Raw genomic sequence first — 12,001 nt, forward strand, 5'->3', positions numbered from 1 at the left:
AAAGAAGAATTGATTTAATAGTGTGTGTTAGCTGTTAGCAAAATGTCAGCAATTTGGCAATATTTTACACTGGAGTGTCTCTCCAGTAGGCAACATATACAGTGTACACGGCACAGTTTTTTGTGAATTTCGATACCTCTGTGTTTACAGAAGGTTAAACCTGAGATGTGCCGTACAACGATGATTGCAATCATATCACATCCACACACGGTTAGTAGTACACAGCTGTTTTTTTGTTTTTGATATGTTTTTAATGCAATGTTAAGGTATCAAAATTAGTATCTGGAAGGAATAAATGGCATGGGAACATCTCTAATCGGATTGTGTTGCTTTCAGTTGAGTGTTCTTAATAAACTAGCAGTATGTACTCCTGTGGTGGTGTGACACACCAATGTGGACTTCTACAATCAGCTGTGATCTGCAACCATATCCCACCTAAAGCCATGCCTGCACAGGTTTTTAAAACAACCACATCCCTGTGGATAGAACACCTTGAACCAGGGAAGGGCAGCACACTTGTTGTTTAGTGTGGAAATAATATTCGGCCGTGCTTAACATAGAGACTTTTTATGAGATTCCTCTGTGGGCAACTTTTATATCTACGGTCCACAGTTAGAGCGGGTATGTTTTTTTCCAGCCACATACAGCAGTACAGTAAAGTTTACAGTATGTCATGCTGACTGCAGACAGGCAGGTTGGCAGTTAAATCACCAGTCTCCTGAGCCGGCTTGTGAAGTAATTCTCCGGTTTATATGCGTAGCTATTGATCCCAGCTCTCTTTCTCTGATTATCAGCAATTAAGTAGCTTTAATGGCAGGTTGCCGCTTTGCTCCAGGAATGTTAGACCTGCTGTATGATTAATTTTAGTGCTCTCCCTTATGTGGCTGTAACCAATAAACTTCGTAATATACTTTGGATTAAACTAATTAGGCTATTTACATTCAGTTCTGTTGGTGCTGTGCTGCAGAATAATATGCAATTGTACATCCAAAATACATGTTATTAAAACAGTTCATTTAATTTTAAAGACAAAATAAGCCAAAGGGGGACTGTGAGTGTAGTGAACTGCCAGGGTGAAAATATGTATTCTTCTAAGGCAATTTTAGATGCAATTCCTGACAGGCAACATTATTCATTATACTGCATTGTGTTGTATATACTCATTTGTCAGTTCATGAGGTACACCTCTCATTTTCACGCAAAAAAAAGATAGATTTGATTTGATTTTCGCTGGAGTCTGTAACCAACTATGTGCTCTCAAACATGTAGTCTTGTGTCTGGAATTTGATTTCGTAGGCCAGGGCATCTCTGTTGCACCACATTGCTTAATTTATTAAGTGTATGTTGTGACAAATTATCTTTGTCAAAAAATTGAAGCTTCTGCGAGTTTTATATTGCACATGGCCTTATTGTGATTTGATAATATTTTGATAAATTGCGGCACCCTAGTTTTGAGGTTACAGTTTAAGGTGCTGTTGCATTGTTGTGCATTTCTCCAGCAGTGTTTATAAAATTTAGTTTACCGTCACTCATTAGATGGACAAAGTATTAGCAAACACAAAGGCTGCATTCGTTTTAGCTTGGTGTACCAAATAAACTGACAGCTAGATGTAGTTTACATGAGAACCAGATCAAGGTACAATATTTGTTTAGATTTTTTTGCATCTCGGGTGCCTGAAGTTGTCAAGTGAGAGACCCATTTCTGTTCTAAAATGTCAGAGATGTGTTTGCACAGTTTGCTTTAGATGACATGGTGCTTACTTTTTCCATAGATGTATGATGTATCAAGGGATTTATAGAACAGCAGCATTGATTCTAAACTTTTATCACGAACCATTTTTGGATAAGATGACCCATATGTTTTACTTTATGTTTTGTCTTCTATCACGATAGTTTCTTATGGAGTTGGGCACGTGGATCATAGGTTGTCTTTGTTTGCTTGTACAGTGTAAGCTGGAATAAGGACTTAGTTCTCAGTGCATGCGTTCTTGTGGGATATAGTTAAAAAGATTAATCTGACTTGCTGCACCACTCTGACTGGATTTATGTTGTTAAAACACATTTGTATGCTCATATCTGCATTTGCCAGTTTATTAGGTACACCTGAAGTTATGCAAACTTCATGCAGTTAGTAGAACAGCCCTGCAATAAATCCTACTTTGCAAAGGTTACAATGTTCATGTCAAGTTAGCCTCTATAATCAGGTGTTGATTCCAATTTATGGTCATTTTGTAGGCTGTACTTCATGATGCTGTGTTAAAGAAGTATTTCACTGCTGGAAAGATGGTCTTATCACAAAATGGGATGTCAATCCAGTAGAAAAATGCAAATACTTTCTGAAATTGGTGCTATATGACCAGAGAAAACTGAAAAAGCTGTGGCATTCATATTTGCTCAAGAGGTAGAAAGCCTGCAACAACCAGAATGCACTATGCCACACCGGTCTGGATGCTTTTGCTAACGTAATGCAGGCAGAACTCTTCATGAGATCTTTTTTTTTCGTCAGCAGCAGTTTGTGGAGTTTGTTTTGGGGTCATTAACTGATTAGGCGATCTGATCACAGCTGATCCGATCAATGGTTGAGCAAAGCAGCTACTGCATCAGAGGCGAGGGAATGCAAACCTTTAAACTCAGCTTCACTTTAATTGTGTCAGGCGTTCTGCTGCTCCTTTTGTGCCCAGAGTACGTCTGCACTCCAAGAGTGTGTGACAGTGACTGGCCAAGTGGTATATATTTTCCAATAGCATTCCTAAAAGTTGTCCAGCTCCAAAAATAAAAAATCAATACATTGCTTCAGATGTTTTAATTGTGGCGGTCTGCTACGACTAAATGAATGTGTGGGAAACCCTGATCTGTTCGAGCAAGCAGTTTACCATTGCTCATTTGCACATACTACCCACATTGTTATGATGCAAAGCTGATTGAAAATTGGCAAAGTATCTTTTTAATTGTGCTGCAAATGTTTTTTTGTATTTTGTCTGTCCTCAGTTATATACATGGAGCAGATGTGCTTTTTAAGCCGCAGCCTTCAAACTGTTGGTGCTTTATGAAACTAGCAGACTTGATGAACTGTAGCCGCTTCAATAAAAAATGAATGTTGGAGTTTTTATAGCAGATACTTTGCAGGGGAGTTGAATTAGACTGCATTGGTTTTAGGTGGGTGCACATGATAAACTGTCAACTCTGCATACGGTCTCCATCTATCAGTCAGTATTAAACTATTCAAAGCTTATCAAACATTTTGTTTGTTTATTGTATTGACCCTGTATGCCATTGTTTGCAAATGACAGATGTTTTTCTCTCTGGACAGGCTGTGGTGGAATGAGCAGTGTGTGTGTGTTGAAGAGGAAAGCAGTGCTCTGGCAGGATTCATTCAGCCCCCACCATAGAACTACATCTCCCAGCATGCCCGTGGTGCTGAGCAGCGGAGGACATGCCCCTCCAACTGGGCAGACCCCTCAGGCCACACCCCCCAGCCAGCAGGTAAAGCCCACCACCTTGACACCTCTAATAAATGTATGCCCAGTCTGAGCGCGGTCTGACCAACCTCCTCATGTTGTGTAGGAGCATTTACAATGCAAATCAACCTGGTTATGATCACATTTTTGCAGTTGGTTAGTCTGTAAAAAGGTAAATGTCTATATATTGGCATTGCTAACTATTTGCAAATATTTTCTGCAGATCACACCAATAGAGAATGACTGCAGACAGCTTTGGCAGGTTGTTGTCTGTTAGCTAAACCATGCTAGTTAGTTTGTATAGCTATCGTGGCAGAGCCACTGCTTGGCAGCGTTACGGCCAAGTAAATTATAAAAACACTGGACAGAGTAGGAATTCAAATGGGATTCGTGTTGACAATGTTCAGCTGAATTTGGGCAACGTTACTTGTCTGGAGGTATATCAAACAATGATGGGCTGTCTGAAGTCATCACCTTCTGCTGTGTTCACTCATGATGGTCAGTTGTCATTGAATGAACTGATCAATAAATGAATGACCCCTCAGTTGACCGAGACTGCCTCAAGTCAAGCAGTTGTTTTTTATTTTCTTATTTATTTATGTTGCTAGTCAGCGGGCTGTGCAGGCGTGCCTCTGGGTATATTTTGTTTCCCAGACTTTGTTGTGGAGAGAGCACTCTTGAATTTCATGCTACTCTTTAGTACAAGTAGTTGCAGACATGCAGGCGGAGGCACTGAGGGAGAGAGAGACTGTAATGTCGATTAAAGAAGTGGTGAATTCACAGTTCACAGCGGCTCAACAGGATACAGCGTCTGGCTTTGGTTTGATGTCCAGTGTAGGCAAAGAGCGTTGTTGCGCGTTTGCGCTCTATCGTTACCACAGTTAACTTGTTTGCTGTATTAAGTGAATGCTGCTGTTACACTGAGCGTCCTGCTGAGTCCCTGTTCAAACTTCACAACTCAAGGTGGAAATAAATGGAAGTGTTGAACATTAGTTTTGTACTGCCCAATCTGATTCAACTGACATAATTCTGAGTCAGGTACAGCCCAAGTACTGACAGAGCTAACGGTGTTCGCCGAGGGATGGGCGCTAATGATTCTGCAACAATGCTGTCCTGTTAGCAGCAGTTCTGCCGTATGAACGCAGCACACAGCCGCAGTGATTATCCGGCCACTGAGATACATGCACAGGCACCCGCTTTCATTAACACGCACACACAGCCGGACCAGCTTTCCATAATAAAGAGTAGCTCGGGTGAAAAGACACAGAGGGAGCGTGACTTCATTCTCTGCTCAGGTCGCCATTAGGCTGCTATATCTTAACATGGTAAATAGTTGTTTGCTGCTACATTTACGCTCTGAATGTTGTCTAGAGCTCCTTTAATTCTCCTGGCAAGTGGTGAAGTTGGAGAGCTGATAGCCTTTCATAGTTGCTGTCAGTCAGGCGGGCTAGCTGTGTTGTTATAAAATATGTAATTACGGATATCTGTGTGCACTGAAATGCAGCTCACAGCAGCAGAGTGCAGTGAGGGTGAACAGTGTCATGCCTCAGCTTCATCACACTGTACACGGTGCATGGGATCATCTGTTAAGTGTAAAACATTACTTCTTGATAACAAGGTTAGCATTTTTCATGACTTATCCCAGAGGAAATAGAGCAGTTTATCTGATAAGTAGCAATTAAGTCAGATCGAATGATGTCCGGGTAACGTGTTCTACTGCACGCTCTGCGTGTACAGCAAATGACGGAGCCCAGCAAATGACCGAGCCCAGCTGTTTCCAGAACATGTTGACTGATCCTTTGATGACGGCATGTTGTGGGGAAGTTTGTGTCTACCCTCAAAATGACTAAGAGAGGGAGTCAATCTAAGTTTGCCTGTGAAAGGAAACATTGCCTCTTATTTTGATGTATTTGAGTTTTAGAAGGCAGGATTTGCACTGAATACCTTGACCAATGATGCTGTTTGGATGACGAGTTTTTGCAAAAACATGCATACGACAATGACTCCCTAAAAACTGGTCCTCAGGTTGAAAAGTTTCTTGGATGACTTGTTTTCAAAGACAGGAAGTGCCGGATTTTTTCCACTTAGGATTGAATGTCTTTATTTTTATGACGTCTAGTAGCTTACACTGAGGTAGTAGTATCCATCTTGTATGTATCCATCTTGTATGTATGGAGTTTTTTCTGATAGCAGCACAGAGACTGGAGTGGTCTTGCTGAAAACATTAGATAATTTTGTTGTGCTGTTGGTATTTGAGTAACCTTTTCACCCCTGATATTTCTACAATACATTGTACATGTAAATGGACATTCAGTTAAATAACATTGATGCTCACTTTTATGTTCCACATAAATTTGAAGGTAAGCGTGCTCGCTTTTGTGGGTTTTTAGATTTTTTTATAATCAGCTCTATAAAACATTGGTAAACAGCAGTGATTAATCGATTAGTTGTCAACTATTAGATTAATTGCCAACTAATTTGAGAATTGATTAATCTGTTTAATTAAGTAAAGTACAAATTCTCTGATTCCAGACTTTATTTTTTTTCTCTGGTTTCTTTACCCCTCTATGAATATTATCTCTTCGGGTTGTGGACAAAAGAAGACATTTGAGGACGTCATCTTGAGCTTTGGGAAACACTTAACAACATTTTTGACCATTTTCTAATACGGACAATGAAAATAATCATTAGCTGCAGCCCTAGTGAATACTTAAAATCCAGGCTCTACCTGCATGTCTCCAGGTGTCTGCTTGTTACTGTTGCCAGTAATTTGAGGATAATATACACTGTGTATCTGTGTGTGTGTCTAAGGGTGTGGCGGGTGCTGGACGTTCCCAGGATGATGCCATGGTAGATTATTTCTTCCAGCGGCAGCACGGTGAACAGCCCGGCAAACATCGCTGGCCCACTGGAGACAACATCCATGACAGCCAGGTGTGTGTGTGTGTGTGTTTTCTGGTGTTGCATAAGTGGTAACACACTTTTGCAGCGCTGGTGTTGTTGTATTATGTCATGTGTACTACTGTTTGCTCGTACAAAGTTCACAGAAACATTTCTAGTGAGTAAACTGAAATGGTTAAATCCTTCCACCTGCAAAATATGTGAGGGGTATGGGAAGCAAAGTCTTTCATTGTTTCAGTTTTTAAGTTTCAGAACATGAACATCAGTGGCCATTTAATGTTAAAAAAAAAGACACAAGGTACACATTTTAATTGATAACAGTTTAAACCGTCTTTTTAGTCTTAAAAACTTAATTTTAGTGTTGCTCTGTAACGGCATGGAAATCATTTATGAAAGCAATTACTAATTAACAGGTAATTAAAGCCGAGTTTATGTTTAAACATCGTGTGAGAGACATGACTGGGCTCTCTGTCTGCAGGTGCGGTCCATGGACGAGTTGAACCATGACTTTCAGGCTCTGGCTCTGGAGGGACGCGCCATGGGAGAGGTGAGACATCAGGTTTGATGGTTGGGGAAATCTAATGTCTAGAAGAGGGTGACCATTGTGACCGTGTAGCTTTAACACCTCATCGGATAATGGAGCATTTGTGGTTACTCACGGCATGTCAGTACAGTTTTGTTTTGATATTTAAACTTGGCAGTTACCTGGATTAACACTTGTCATGAAAATGGCTGCTCGGTATTTTGTGACTCGGGCACCTGGCTGAACAAACACATGATGGATTGCTGACAGAAAGTCAAACTTGAAAAACAGGAAATCCAAGAAAAAAGAGATGGATAAGTAGCTTAGTGGAAGGCCTTTGAGCCAAAAGTACTGTGGACTTGTGTTGGCATTGTTGTTCTTCAATGAAAAGCTCTGAAAATAATTTTAATTTTAACTGGTGAGGCTGGCTCTTAGCATTTATTAAACACTGTCTGCTCTCAGTCATTCTGTTAATGTTGGACCAGTGCCTACAATAAGTTTTGGCTTGTTGAACATAGCACATTCGTTTGTGTCTCATATTGGGTGAATTATTTGGCTGCCATGGACTGTGATACATCTGTAACAAGATGAATAAACATGTTACAAAAATAGCCCAGAAATGGTAGATAAGTTAACACACTTACAGATTTTTACCCACCATGCAACCAAGAGTTTCCTGTTGCCTGAGGATACTGATCGCATTTACAGAAACAAAGTTTTAAAGCAAGAAAAGTGTCACTGACTGTAATAGAAAGTGACAAGAGATAAGCAGAGAAACACAAATGATCTGCTGATAAAGTCCAGATATTTAAAACTAGTTAAAACTATTGAAAAATATGAATGAACAGTCTTTTAATTATGAGATGTAAATGCTTAATGGTTGCTTTTGAACTGGCTTTTGTTGTGGTAGTGTGTTATTCTGTTTTGGCTTCACTCCTCCAGTTCGAATGGCTTGTACTTGTTTATTTAGGGCGCAGTCAGGGGTCAAAGTACCTCCAGCAGATGTATTACTGGGAATTGCAATGCAGCACTGGCGGCTTAACAACCAAAAAAATAGCAAAAACCATTCGGAGTTTACGGTCTTATGAAGACGACCTTTCTGCTCAGATGTCCAGTTATACAGACTAATCACTTATGTATGATATTTTTTATCTTGCTCATTCTGCCATGTTCTGGCAATATTTGTGCAACCATTTTTACCTTGTCTTTTCTTCCTTGTCCGCCTGTTTTCCTGTGTCTTTGTAGCAGCTGCTAACTGGTAAGAAGTTCTGGGAGACAGATGACTCTGGGAAGGATGGACCAAAAGGGATCTTTCTGGACCAGTGGAGGGACAGTGCATGGGGTGCCTCGGGTACGTATATAAGTCTGGCTTATGTTTTCAGATGCGCTGGGAGACAGTAGGCTGTTAATAATGCAGGATTGTTTGTGAATTACGACGGTTTTGATTTTTTCCGAGCACATCAAGAAAAAAACCGAATAATAGCCGTTTCGGTTTTGGAAAACGTATATTTAGATTTCTGTCAGAATCCAAAGCTGATGTCAAAGTGAAATCACCCTCATGTTCTCCCTGATGGGGATGAGAGCTGAGCTTTTCTCATTCTAACGCAATGCAGTTATTTCTGTAGGTTTAATGACAACAGAAATACTTCTGCATTTCAGAAGCAGGCACCTGGCACCTCATTTGTGCATCAGTTTATAGTCGTGGAGAAAGTGATACAAAATAGCTCATTTGTAAAGTGAACTGCTTCTGGTAATTTGAAAGCTGGGGTAGGCATAAATCTGGAAAAAAGACAGAATTTGAAAATACACCCTCCTTCTGCAGCGCTCCCCTCTCTGTCCTAAACGCCTCCCATGGGCATATGGAGGCAATCATGTATTAGCCCAGTGTTTCCCATATATTGATTCATTTAATGTCATTTCTATGTAGAATGAATGCAGCACATTTGTTCAGCCCTTCCTTGGCGTTCTTTTTGTAAGACCATTTGCTAACTAGCCACTGGCGGCTAGCTCCAGGCGTAAACTTTGGTAAGGCAGGACCAGAGAGTTTGCTGATCCAGCAGGAAGTTGGGCCTGTCCAGTCTCCCGTAGCTGGAGTTTCTGCTGGCTGGATTCAGGTTGACGGGGGGGGGTCCATCTACTCGACTTGAAGCTATCTCAGTCGGCTGAGGGGTGTCCGACTAATGATTCGAATCTCCGACTTTCAAGGGGTAGCCCTAACATTAATTGTCAGAATCACTTTTAGACTCTGTTTTCGGTAAGTCAGCCTGTTTTTTGGGGTTGCGTCACAATGTGTATGCAGTTGTTGCCAATGCTGGAAGAGCAACCTTCTCAGCAGTATTCTCTGGCATTGAATCAGGCTTTCATCGTGGGGACTTGCACTTGCATCTCCATATGTAGAACAGCCATAAGGAACGCTCTTACTCTGAAAAGACCTGTGATTGGCCAAAGTTTCCTGTCATGGGCTAGATTTCCTAAACATGAAAAAAGAGCGAAGAGGAGGTGCAGTTCAGCACTTGAACTACAATATGCTCTTAAGTTTAAGTTAAGTTTTTTTGCCAAAAAAACCCTGCAGCCCCCAGCTTTAACTTCAAATTGCAAGACCGACAAAAGACAATACAAGACAGTCATTTTTTTAAATAAAACTGCTGCCATGAAATCTGCATTTGGCCACATTGCTGATGATGTATAGCTTAATATCACATACAACATCCTGTGAAATGAACAGCTCTGAACCAGTCCAAGTGCGCTAAGGAACAAGGAAACCTTTCGAAAATGACTTTGGCTCATAATGGGGAAAAATGTAAGAAACCTCAGGAGAGGCGATTCAGATACCCCCAATGCGGCTGTAGGCGAGAGAGACAATTACAAAGAATGAACAGAAAGTTGTAACAGTTAGAAGAAATTAAAAAACCCAGGGGGTCTATAACCCATCAATGGGATTATAATTAGACTGATACGATTTAAGTCCAATAAAAGACATCCAATAAAAATGGGGCTGGTTAATGGTGCTTATGTGTTGGAAGTGATCACTTTCATGCCTGAACAGTTTGTGGAGCAAATGTCGTGCTTCTCCATGCGTGAATGTTATTTAACAGTCCCTCTTCCTCTCATGTCAGATCACTCGGTGTCTCAGCCAATCATGGTGTCCCGTCGGCCCGGGCAAGGTTTCCATGGCGGAGGTGAAGTCGGGGTGGGCTCAGTGATGTCACCGCGCTCTGAAAGTGGCGGGCTGGGGGTTAGCATGGTGGAGTACGTTCTCTCCTCCTCGCCGGCTGACAAACTGGATTCCTGCCTTCGAAAAGGACCCTATGTAAGTCTCGAAGTCTTGTCTCTATCACATATTTACATTTCCTGATAATCATTTCTCTCTCTCCTGCGTCACTGTTTTCTTATCGTAACAATCTTGACTGTTTATTTACCACTTTAGCATCACACCCTCGATAATCTCGACACCCCATCTGTCAGTTTTCCCTCACTGTTTGTCCTCCATCAGCCTGCGATTATCAGCTGAGGACAGGTCTTTCACCTTGTCCATGTCAGGCTGTCCTACCCACGCCGTACCTTATGTGCGTTTGCCATCTGTCACTGTCAGGTTCTCAGCACCTTCAGTTTGTCATCGTATCAGTTATATTTCTTGTCTCTCTCCATCACACAGGGGCAGAGGGACGGAGAGGTGGAGGAGGAGAAGAGGGAGAAGCCAAAGGCAACTTTTGAAGGAGAGAAGTTGAAAGAGTTGACGGAAGTTGAAGCTGATAACATTAATGACGTCATCAACCCAAATGGGCTGCCCGTGCAGAACGGCCTCGACGTCGACGTCAAAGAGTTCGGGTAGGACTCAGCGTGACACACACTCACAACCCAAAATTCCTCTACAAACGGCCTTTAGATGTAAACTGAACTCCTCCTTCTTTATCACTCCTGCAGTCGTCCCCCAGGCAACATGCCGGCCCCTGGTCCCGAGGGCGACCTGCTTGGAGGTCCTGGGGGAGTAGGTGCTGATGGCCTAACAACCCTGGGAGGGGGTGGAGGCCCCAAACCCCCTGAGGACTTCTCTGGCGTGGAACAAGGCAGTGTCACCATGGACCCCATGGAGTCTGTGATGGAGCCGCTTCAGTTTGACTACAACTCCCAGATGCCCATGGACTCTGCGCCCACCGTGGGCTTATTTGATTACACCAACCAGCAGCAGGTAACAGTGGCAGGTGGAGAGTAGTATATACAAACATTTGTCATCAGCTCTGCATGAGATTAAAATGTGATTCACCTGTCATCGTGCTGGTTGCAGCTGTTTCAGAGAAACAACGCCCTAGCAGTGCAGCAGTTAACAGCAGCCCAGCAACAGCAGTACGCCTTGGCAGCAGCACAGCAGCCTCACATTGGTAAGAGAGATAGAGAGTGTGTGTGTGTGTGTGTGTGTGTGTGTGTGTGTGTGTGTGTGTGTGTGTGTGTGTGTGTGTGTGTGTGTGTGTGTGTGCATGCGCGTGTGCGTGCATGCATGGACATATATGAGCATGAGCAGAACTGAATGTCAACATCTCTTTGATATTTTTGTTTGACGCAGTTTTTCACTGTCCGTTTGCTCTTAAGTGACAAATCAAAGGAAAATTTAAGTTTTTTTGTAAGAGCAATGGTTTTGTTTCTGTTGCTTGTCCATCCTTTCCATTGCTTCATATTATTTTATTTAAGAGTGTAGTAGAGGCGGGAGTTTTGTGGATCACTACCAGCAGTCTACCAAAGGTGTTTTTTTTAGAGGCCGATATGATAATAACATGTAATGGGAAGAAGCCCATAGCAGATTAATTGTTTGCTGGAAAAACAACTTTTAACTTTCATTTGATGTTGGATTACAGTTGAACTGATCATCAAACTCAAAATAATCACATAATCTGATCTGAGCATCAAACTAACCTTAAAAAATCTAGGTGGGAGTGATTCTTATTTTTGAGATAGGATTTTTCCTCAGAGGTTCTCAGGTACACAGTGACATTACCTTAGCTTTATGCATGGAGCCTGCAAAACAGGGGTCAGAGATGGACATTATATATATTATTTATATGTTATATATTATTACATTATAGCTGTTACATGTATTTGAAGAAGAAGAAGATGACATACTTGA

The 12,001-nt window shown here is 41.7% G+C and overlaps 1 protein-coding gene across 2 annotated transcripts in view; it reads left to right on the forward strand.

The window, feature by feature from the left end:
• pum1 (pumilio RNA-binding family member 1) overlaps positions 1–12,001 on the forward strand; it is a 37,041-nt gene that overhangs the window by 4,253 nt on the left and 20,787 nt on the right. The window contains exons 2-9 of one of the 2 annotated variants that reach the window (XM_042506102.2): positions 3,311–3,483; positions 6,270–6,392; positions 6,838–6,906; positions 8,128–8,233; positions 9,999–10,192; positions 10,538–10,710; positions 10,807–11,071; positions 11,168–11,261. In XM_042506102.2, the coding sequence (XP_042362036.1) occupies positions 3,322–3,483; positions 6,270–6,392; positions 6,838–6,906; positions 8,128–8,233; positions 9,999–10,192; positions 10,538–10,710; positions 10,807–11,071; positions 11,168–11,261 (1,186 nt within the window). In that variant the 5' untranslated portion in view covers positions 3,311–3,321. The remainder of the gene's footprint in view (positions 1–3,310; positions 3,484–6,269; positions 6,393–6,837; positions 6,907–8,127; positions 8,234–9,998; positions 10,193–10,537; positions 10,711–10,806; positions 11,072–11,167; positions 11,262–12,001) is intronic. The other variant, XM_042506103.2, reaches the window with a different exon arrangement.

This window comes from Plectropomus leopardus, chromosome 17 (genome assembly GCF_026936395.1).
Source record: "Plectropomus leopardus strain MGB_pleo_1.0 chromosome 17, ASM2693639v1, whole genome shotgun sequence".
NCBI classification, from domain to species: domain Eukaryota; kingdom Metazoa; phylum Chordata; class Actinopteri; order Perciformes; family Serranidae; genus Plectropomus; species Plectropomus leopardus.